General features: G+C 52.5%; 1 protein-coding gene across 1 annotated transcript in view; it reads right to left on the bottom strand.

Annotated features, from left to right (window-relative positions):
• Positions 1-2,968: 2,968 nt before the first annotated feature.
• The window catches only part of GPR179 (G protein-coupled receptor 179), a 39,024-nt gene continuing 31,529 nt past the window's right edge, over positions 2,969-10,463 (bottom strand). Inside the window, exon 11 of the mRNA XM_005301858.5 lies at positions 2,969-10,439. Coding sequence (XP_005301915.2) covers positions 6,096-10,439 — 4,344 coding nt within the window. The 3' untranslated portion in view covers positions 2,969-6,095. The remainder of the gene's footprint in view (positions 10,440-10,463) is intronic.

Below are 10,463 nucleotides of genomic sequence, written 5' to 3'. Positions count from 1 at the left end.
GGGGTTTGGAACGGGTCCCATATGAGGAGAGATTAGAGGCTAGGACTTTTCAGCTTGGAAAAGAGGAGACTAAGGGGGGATATGATAGAGGTCTATAAAATCATGAGTGATGTGGAGAAAGTGAATAAGGAAAAGTTATTTACTTGTTCCCATAATATAAGAACTAGCGGCCACCAAATGAAATTAATGGGCAGCAGGTTTAAAACAAAAGGAAGTAGTTCTTCACACAGCGCACAGTCAACCTGTGGAACTCCTTACCTGAGGAGCTTGTGAAGGCTAGGACTATAACAGGGTTTAAAAGAGAACTGGATAAATTCATGCAGGTTAAGTCCATTAATGGCTATTAACCAGGATGGGTAAGGAATGGTGTCCCTAGCCTCTGTTTGTCAGAGGATGGAGATGGATGGCAGGAGAGAGATCACTTGCTCATTGCCTGTTAGGTTCACTCCCTCTGGGGCACCTGGCATTGGCCACTGTCGGTAGACAGGACACTGGGCTTGATGGACCTTTGGTCTGACCCAGTACGGCCATTCGTATGTTACCTTTGCCTCACTCTTGTCTCCCTGTGAGAGAAGTAAAAGGCTCCCCACCAGCTCCGGTTAGCTCCTGCTCCCCTCCTTGGGCTGTTCATGTAGCTCCTCCCTCCCTTTTTGCTTTGAGTTGGCATTCTGCTTGCAAGGGCTGCCTTGGGGACCAGCGTCCCCCTTGCTCTGCCTGGCTGGGGTGTTCTGTTTAGTGAATAGAATCATAGAATATCAGGGTTGGAAGGGACCTCAGGAGGTCACCTAGTCCAACCCCCTGCTCAAAGCAGGACCAATCCCCAGACAGATTTTTTTACCCCAGTTCCCTAAATGGCCCCCTCAAGGATTGAACTCACAACCCTGGGTTTAGCAGCCCAATGCTCAAACCACTGAGCTACCCCTAGAAATAGAAGCTACTCTGTCACCCACCCTGGGAGAGTAGCAAAGTACTGGCTTCGTGGCTTAAACCAGCCAAGTCTCCAGCGTCCTAGTTGGCTTTCCGAAGGAGAGGGTGATGAGCAAATGACTTGAATGAGGTCACAAGCTGCAGCACTAGCTAGAATACCGCTGGCTCCTAGTCCTCAGAGCAATCCCAGTATGGATGTAGCTGCGTTTTGAAACTGGCATACGTTCGCAGATCGAGGAACGATGCCCACACCTACTGGGAATACAGCGTTCTTAGAAACGGACCATGTCCTATTTTACTTTAGCACTCGGCCCCGTGGTGGCAGGTGCTGCCCCAGAGAGCTTGCAACCTAAAGCCAGTTTTGTTGGCTTAGAAATAGAAACATTTCTTACAAATGCGCAAGTGCCCCTCCGGATTTCTCAGTGGCGTGAACCTAAGGCAGGAGACCCTCCATTTTCTTCAGTCTCCCAGGTTTTCCCAGAGTGCAGGGTTTGGAAAGTGCCTACCCCGCAGATTACATGTTTGGTCTCTTGGGGGAGAAGCCAAGGGTGCTTTCTTGATCTGTCCTCAGACTCATTCCTTTTGCTCTTACTCACAATACAGCTGTTCATGTTTTAGCAGATGCCAGAACCCTTGTCTGTTACTCGGCCCTCTTCAGGAGGCCATGTGCCATGGGATTTGAGAGCATTATTCCTTCTGCCTCAGAGGAGAGTTGATCCCATCTGTTCCATATGGAGCCTGCAGTAAGAGACTCTGAACTACTTATTCTTGCATAATTCTTAAATATCTCCTGCGAGTGGAGTATTTCTAAAATCTCAGCCAAGGCCTCCTTCTCTCCATTGGGAGCAAAGCCAGCAATGGAACCTCTTTAAGAATCCCTTGATTTTTTTTAACCCCAATCCCCCAAAAGAGCATCTTCCAAACAGAGCTTTCAGAGGATAGTCAACCCATGGGCTCAGGGCTTATAGGGAAATCTCTCTACAGCCCCAGCCCCACAGGCTGGGAGGGGACCGGCTACCTAAGAAAAATTACAGTTTCAGACCCGTTTTGAGGCTGGGCTGACCAAAGCTGCTGGTCTAGTCTGTACGATACAAAACCAGACCCAAGTGTCTTCCCTGCTCTGGTTTTTGGTTAAGAATCCGTAGCGTGTGGGCTCTGAGTGAAAAGTGCCCATTCCTTTCTTACTGGAGTCGTTGAACGGGTTTGTGCTCGTCAGGGGAAAGTCTGCGCTGGCCGTCAACCCTAACGGGGCAGTTCATAGAATCATAGAATATCAGGGTGGGAAGGGACCTCAGGAGGTCATCTAGTCCAATCCCCTGCTCAAAGCAAGGCCAAACCCCAACTAAATCCCCAAATGGCCCCTTCAAGGATTGAACTCACAACCCTGGGTTTAGCAGACCAATGCTCAAACCACTGAGCTATCCCTCCCTCCAGGGTTAAACAGACCCTGCAAGTTTCACGCATGTGCACCTTGCGTAATCCTGTAGTGTCTCTAACATTATTTAGCACCTAGAGGCCCCAACCCAGCTGAAGGCTGCACTCTACAAACACTGTCTGTCCTGGAGTGCTTAATCTAAGTAGACAAGACAAAGGGTGAGAGGGGAAGTGACTTACTCAAGAGGCCAGTGGCAGAGTCAGGGATAGCCCCCTGATCTCCAGTCCCATGCTCTACTCACTAGACCGTGCTCCCTCTCTCCAGTACCATGTTTTCTCATACAGAGAGAGACACTTGCACCAAAGTGCCAGTCAGTAGAAGCACAGTTGCTTCTCTGTGTGACCTTCCGCCCACTTGAACCCACACCTAGTGAAAGGCCGGTGTTAAATTCTGGATGGCCTGCAGTGAAGGCTGGGTATGCAAAATTTTCCGTAACTGGAGGAACAGCACTGGGGAAAGTTACGCAGACCAGCTGGTCAAGCGATGCACTGCTTGGGCCTATAAGGACATCAAGGATTCCTTAATCCCTGAGTCACAGCTTCAGCGACACCAGAGTCTTGAGAGAGAAGCGATGGGAAAACCCCAGCAATAAATCACAGCCAGTAGTTCTGCGTGTGGATATAGATAACTCTCTTTATTCTCTGTATGTACATTTTCTTACACAATCGGATGATCTCGTGTGACATTCAGCGCTGAAACAGTCACGGACGCTACGGCATTGCTACTCCCTACGGACACAGTGAACGTAAAGGACGGGAGGGGAGAGGAGACAAATCCTGGGCCAAAGCCACGCAATGGGGGACGAAGCTAAAACATTCACTTTTGCTGTCTCTGATCTCACTGCTCCCATCTGAACGGGACCGGTGGCAGAGGTAACGAATACTGGGAAACGACTGTCCCGAGCAGCCCTGACTCTTGGAGAGAAGGGGAAAGGGACAAGGTCAAGTTGGTAGAACTGGCATCTCTCTCACAGCGCTTTCTCTGTAAGGGACTCAGACCTATGCTACCTGGGCAGCGAACCACTGCTGGACGGAGCTTGGAGTTGGGTGGGGACCTCTAAGGCTGGCCCGGGCTGTTCTCCCCACATTTCTTTCCTCGTGGGGAAAGCTTTCCTTTGTATTTCTCTTTCTGTCCATGGTCAATAATTGTCCCACGGTCAATCTGCCGCTGCCCACGTCAGACACCGCGTTTCCTCCCGTGGAAGGTTCCAGGGGGAGGAAGTTGCATGCACCTTCCGTTGTACAATTCCCACATGTTTTAAGGAGTGGGGAGAGCCAGCAAACGTTGGTCGTGGGGAGAACGAGGCACTGTCTAGAGCCAGGCACGGGGTGGGCAGGTAGGCACTGCTGGCTTCCCATACGCCCTTCTGCTGACGCACCTCGGTCCTTGCCCAGCAGCACTTCTGCTCTCCTGACTAGGGCCTAAGGACCCGCTACATTGATCCATGCTGCTCAGGTTCCCAGCATATGCCCTCCTCTGCACAGGGGCCCTTATTCGGGCTGCTGCAGCATTAGGCCTTTTTGGGGACTGGGTTTCCAGCAGGCATAACATCTCCCAACTCCACCCAAAAATGGGCGGAGGGTGGCGGGGGTAGGGTGGGGACAGGACAATAAAGGCATCCAGGAAAACACACTTTTTTTTTTAATATATCCCATCTTCTAGAACTGGAAGGGACCTTGAAAGATCATCGAGTCCAGCCCCCTGCCTTCACTAGCAGGACCAAGTACTGATTTTTGCCCCAGATCCTTAAGTGGCCCCCACAAGGATTGAACTCACAACCCTGGGTTTAGCAGGCCAATGCTCAAACCACTGAGCTATCCCTCCTGGACTCTCTGTGTAGTCTAAAAGTGAAGGCTTGCTATCCTTGACAGTGAAAACACTGTTGATGAAAGTGATTACCCTTCCTGGAAAGGCTTGGTTGCTTTCTGTGCCGGAAAGCTGAATCGTAGCCCTAGGCGTGTTTGCACAGGGTGTGATCACACAGATGCGCACAGTAACCAGGAATGACAAAGTGCTTTGGAAAGTTAGTGGCATTGTTAGTTAAGACAATAAACACCCTTAAGTTGGAGTTCCCATGACAGTAGTGTAACAGGGCATTGTATTTAGCCAGGTGTACTGAGCCCTGGGGTTCGTTAATACTGAGGTTTCTAAAACCGAAGCATTGGAATGGCCTGAAGGTTAGTTTATTCCCCGGGAAGACATGCGGAGCTTTGTGGCAAGAGAAAAGACAATCACTGACTCACAAATGACATTCAGGCACTGAGCCAGCATCACTGGAACGAAACAAAAATGGCTCGTTTGAGATGCATAACATTTGTGTGACTGGTTCAGGGCCCTTGTGGAGAATTTAAAAGTAAATTAATTTGAAATCTAGGCAGCAGAGTGACACGGGACTGGAGCGGAACATAAGCAGTAGCTTGTATATCTTGAGCTTCAGAACCTGAACTAGATCATTGGAGTTACCCTTCGCCGGAATGAAGATGGCAGCAGCATTTGACGAGTAATCAGTTGGGCTGTTGGCAAGGACTTGAAAAGCCTCTTCCCTTTCCTCCTTGGCCTCATCTTCGCAGTGACCTTGTCCCCTTGTTCCCCCTCACGATTACGTTTTTTGTTTGGCTCTGCACAATAGGCTTTTCATTGACGTTCAGGGTCCGAGCCTGTCAATTGCAGAAGTCTCTCGATACCCGTCGTCTTCAAATCGTAGACTCCAGTTGTGTGCCCAAAGTGCTGCTTATCACGCCAGACACAACTGTTTCCCTGTTGCCTTGTCCTGCCCTGTCTGTGTGTCTGTTTTCTCCACTGGCTAGCTCCCCTCCGTTGCTAAGATTGGTAGCTCTTTGGGGCGAGGACTGCCTTGTCATTACAGACTCCGCGCACGGCACAGTGGAGTCTTGACCCTGACCGGGGCCTCTACCATAATACAAATGTTCAACAACAATAATTTGAAGGTGCTCAGGACCTCGCCGGAGGTGACCTTGGCGGGCTCAGGCCTGGGAGAGAGGGTCAGTGACTTGGGAAAACACAAACCTCAACGTAAGTAGCTCAAGGGAGCAGTAAGATTCCTCAGTTAGACTAAGGATGAGCGGCATTTTGGGTGTAAGGCTTATTGATCCCTCATTGTTTGATTTTACCCTCCTGTTTGGGCCCATTGGTTTGCACACCAAGTAGTTCCACGCACTTCCAGACGCTCAGCTAACCGAGACAGAGCTGTAAACATAAACGGAGAATCGTATGATGAAGGACGCCATGCACATCCCTCGTTTCGCCAGAGCTCGCGGCTGAGACTTTGTGTTTAGCGAGTTCCAGTTTTAGATGAGCGCGTTGGACGTATGGCCGGTGAAAGCGGGTGAGGCTGGCTTTGAGGATGGTCTTAACGCTTTCCAATGCCACTGGTTTGACAAAGAGGACACTATGGAACCTCGCTACGTGTTGACAGACACAGGATGGAATCTGTAGAGTATCACAGTTGACTTGGGTTTTCAGTGAAGGCAGAAAATTGCAACTGTCCCCTGACCGGAGTGGCCCATAGAGTGTGGTTCGTTTCCACCAAATCAAGGATATTTGCGTCTGGGGTTTTGTCACCCACGCCATCTACTGTCCGTGTAGGATTCAGTCATGCCCTTAATCCCGGTTTGGTGGACACGCAGTAGGCTGTGCTAAGAATTGAAGCCGTCCTTGGTTGAAGCCGCCTTCTCACCTCATCTGCATCCGTTTCCCACCCGTATGGAAAAAGCTACTCACAGTCCCATGGGCAGACGTCTGATTTGGTTGGGCTGGGACCCCTGGTTTCCCCTCTCCGTTTTTCTGCTGTTTTGCTTTCGGCTGGGGTGGCGCGGACGGGACTGATGTCTCCTGCCTCCAGCGGACGTGCCTCCGAGGTTTTGCTGGTTTCCGCTTCATCCTTTGCGGCCGCCGTTGGAGCCTCTTCCGCTTCCCACGGGCAGATGTCTGCCATCACGCTGCTACCTGTGCTGAGACACCTGGTCACGATGGGCGCCATGCCCACTTCCCAGGGGAGCACATCTGCCATCAGGCTATGGCCTTTGCTGAAACCTCTCGGGGGCTTGGGGTCAGGCACGAGGCGATGCAGTGGCTTGTGTTCGGCCTGGCCCATGGGTTTACTTTTTGATTTTTTCGGCTGGGCTGTTGGAGTTTCTGTGACAGCTGTGCTGGCCGTTTCCACGGCTGCCTGACTGGGCAAGGCTCCTTCGACGTCCCACGGACATATTTCCGCCTTCGAACTTTCTTTTTCCACCACTTTTGGGTCTAATCCTTCCCAAGGGCAAATATCGGACGACTTGCTTTCGATGCTCTCAGATTTCCTCGAGGACATTTTGCCCGGGTCAGTTGTTATAGAGGAGTCCTCCCAGGGGCAGACGGATTCTCGCTGGCTGCTTCCCTTCTCCAGCGTTTTAGCTGGGATGTCTCCAGTTCCTCTTGAACCTGTCTCCTCCCCCCGACTTGTGTCCTGTCTTAATTTCCCTTTAGCTGATGGAGCTTCAGACGCTTCCCAAGGGCAGATTTCAGCTTTAACGCTGGCTTCAACCTCCTCGCTTTCCCAAGGGCAAACATCTGCCTTTTGGCTCTCCACACTGCCGGATTTCTTTGAAGGGCCTTTGGACGGTTCAAAGCTTCTATTGTCCATTTTTCCAGAGGATTCCTCCACGCTCAGGCTCTCCCAGGGGCAGATGGATTCTCGCTGGCTGCTTCCCTTCTCCAGCGTTTTAGATGGACCCGCTGCTGCTTTCAAGGTGATGCTCTGGTCGCCTTTGGAGAGACCAACTTTCTCCCGTGTTCCTTTCTCTGGTGGAGTCTCAGCCACCTCCCGGGGGCAGATTTCCGTTTTAACACTGGCTTCAACGTCTGCATTTTCCCAGGGACAAACCTCTGCCTTCTTGCTTTCAACGCTGTGCGATTTCTTTGAAGCAGCTTTATACAGATCTAGGCTTTTTGTAGCAGGCTTGTCCGAGAGTTCCTCCTTGTCCATACTCTCCCAGGGGCAGACAGATTCTCGCTGGCTGCCCCCCATTTCTAACTTCTTAGTTGGCATATCTCCAGTCTTTCTTGAACCGGCTCTGTAAGCTCCATCGCTATCCTGTTTTACTTTCCCTTTATCCGATGGAGCTTCAGCCGCTTCCCGGGGGCAGATTTCCATTTGAATGCTGGCTTCAACCTCTGCACTTTCCCATGGACAAACCGCTGCCTTTTTGTTATCAGCACTGTCAGATTTCTTGGAGGCAACTTTAGACAGATCAAAACTTTTGGAAGTTGGTTTTATTGGTGGTTCCTTCGCATCCATGGTCTCCCAGGGGCAGATGGATTCTCTCTGGCTGCTCCCCTTCTCCAGTGTTGTAGATGGACCTGTTGCTTTGGACCTGATGCTTTTATCCTCTTTGGAAGCCACACCAACTTTTCTTAATAAAGTTCCTTTCTCTGATGGCGCATCAGCCACCTCCCAGGGGTAGGTTTCAGCGTTAACACTGGCTTCATCCTCCTCCGTTTCCCAGGGACAAACCTCTGCCTTTCTGCTCTCGACGCTGTCACATTTCTTTGAAGCCTCTTTAGGCAGATCAGTGTGTTTTGTGTCCGGTTTTGCTGACGATTCCTGCACATCCAAGCTCTCCCAGGGGCAGATGGACTCTCGCTGGCTGCTCACCTTGTGCACTGTTTTACATGGACCTGCTGCTGCTTTCAGTGTAGTGCTCTTGTCCCCTTTGGAAAGACCCAGTTTATCTCCCGGTTTTATTGTTCCTTTCTCTGATGGAGTTTCAGCCACCTCCCAGGGGTAGGTTTCAGCGTTAACACTGGCTTCGTCCTCCTCCGTTTCCCAGGGACAAACCTCTGCCTTTCTGCTCTCGATGCTGTCCGATTTCTTTGAAGCCCCTTTAGGCAGATCAGTGTGTTTTGTGTCCGCTTTCGCGGACAGTTCCTCCATGTCCAAGCTCTCCCAGGGGCAGATGGCCTCTCGCTGGCTGCCTCCCTTCTCCAGTGTTTTGCCTGGACCTGCCTCTGCTTTCAGCGGGATGCTCTTGTCCCCTTTGGGAGCTCTCTCTTTATCCTGTTTCACTGGTGGAGCTTCAGTCGCGTCCACGGGGCAGATTTCATCTTTGACGCTGGTTGTCACCTCTGCGGTTTCCCAGGGGCATGCCTCGGGATTCTTGCTGTCCAGCTTGGAGTGACGGGGCGTTTTAGCCTCATCCCTGCTCAGGGGTTGTACGGCTCCGCCAGAATCTCTGGTCTCCCAGGGACACGTGGATTCCCATTGGCTTCTCACCCTCTCCAGCTTCCTACGTACGATGCCTCCTGCGTCTTTTGAACTCCTCCTTTCTGCGCTGCTGCTTGCTTTGGCTGGCGCCGACCCATCTTGGGGCCCATCTGCTTCTTCCACGCTCCCCTCCCAGGGGCATATTTCAAACATTTTGCTGGTGTCGTTTTGCTGGGGTGGGGTTGTAGTCTCCTCGTCCCAGGGGCAGATGGTGACTTGTTTACTGATCTTCTGCCTGCTTTCCTCAGGACTTCTGGCTGTGGCCTCTTGCCTTGCCGTCCCGCCGAGGGATAGCGTTGAGGTTTCAGCCAGTTTGGGCTTATCGCATCGACTGCCAGCCTCTTTTTCTTTCTCTTTCTCCCTCTGGTTCCCCTCGTCCTCCTGTCTTCTTTTAATGCTGCTCTTCTCCCTTGCCCGGTTAAACGCTTTTATGGCTAACCCTAAGCTCTTGAAGGAGCTTTTCTGGGGGGGGATTTTAAGGCTTTGGGCTTTGGCCAGAGAGCTGTTTGGTTTCTCAGCGCCTCCTGGCTCGCTCGGCTTGTCCTGCTGACTCTGATTGCAAACCTCCTCCTCCGCCAGTTCCCACGGGCATATTTCCGCAGCAAAGGACGGTACATACGGCAGCCTGCCGTTCCCAGGCGTGGCCGGAGGTTGCCCGTTATCTTCTCCCCGCTCTGCCTTCTCGGTCTTTCCCGAAAGCTCCTCCACCTCCCATGGACAGCTGTAGATCAGCGCCCCGGTATCTTTGGAGCCCTGGCCGGGAGCATCTGCGGCAGGCCGCGTGTGCTCCTGAGAGTCCCAGGGGGCAACCTCGCTCCTTTCGAGGCTGTGAGCCAAGCTTTGGTACCTGATGGGTGGTTGCGGCGGTTTTCTCTTGCCGGCAGGGGGCGCCCTCCCCAACAGGTGAGAGCTGTCGACGCTAATGCTTTTTATCGGGGCATACGTGACGTGTTTCTGCGTCTTGCTCTCTGGCGGGCTCACTTCCCCCTCCCAGGGGCAAACGGCGGCCCTGTCAAAGCTGTCTTGCAGGAGGGAGCTCTCAGTCCCTTTGGCTACAGCGTTGCTCTGCGGCTGCTTCCCTGCCTCCGGGGCCTGCTCAGCGGCCCCCCCGATATCTCCCTGCCCTGAGGATTGCGTTTCAGGAGTGGAAGCTTCCTCCTTCCCCTCCTTTTCTCCAGCTGGTTCGCAGCCGTCTTCCAAATATGCCCGGCTGGTCAACAGCAGGGCCTTCTCTCTGGCGCTCGTGAGGACGCTGAGGGATTTCTGCAAGGGGGAGGGCTTGGGGTGAAGGGGTTTCTTGTCCGCCAGCAGGTTGTGGGCACTGGCAGACTTGTAGACAAGGGGGGCTGAGTCCAGGGAATCACTGTTGGTTCTCTCGGAGGCTTTCTTGGCCAGCTTTTTCCTCATCAAGGTGTCTAGCAGCGGGGGTTCCTTGCAGACGCTGTCGTGCCTGGAGGGCGAGGAGCCCTCCTTGGGGTCCCGCACGTGGTCGTAGGTGCTGTGGGACTTCCTCAGAGAGAAGGCTTTGTGCTTGGAGGAGTCATCTTTCACCTTCACGCTGGAGCTGCCGGAGTCCAGAAGCCTTCTTTTGTAGGAGCCGGAGCGACTCCCACCGCCACTTCCACCAGAGCTCTCCTTGTCCTCTCTGCTGCACTGCCGAGACACGGACTCTGGTATCTCGGTGATGCGCCTCATAATGGAGCGGCCCAGGCCCTTCTTGGAGCTCCTCTTTTTCTGAAGGTGAGGGTTGTTGGCGGTCATCCTCTTGGTTTTGTGGACCTCCAGCTGCGTGTAAAGCTTTTTTAATTCATCCTACACATTGGGTGGAGTTTGGGA

Source organism: Chrysemys picta, chromosome 24 (assembly GCF_011386835.1).
Source record: "Chrysemys picta bellii isolate R12L10 chromosome 24, ASM1138683v2, whole genome shotgun sequence".
Taxonomy (NCBI): Eukaryota; Metazoa; Chordata; order Testudines; family Emydidae; genus Chrysemys; species Chrysemys picta.
The sequence above is the reverse complement of the archived record's forward strand: the minus strand, read 5'-3'. Positions and strand labels throughout refer to the sequence as shown.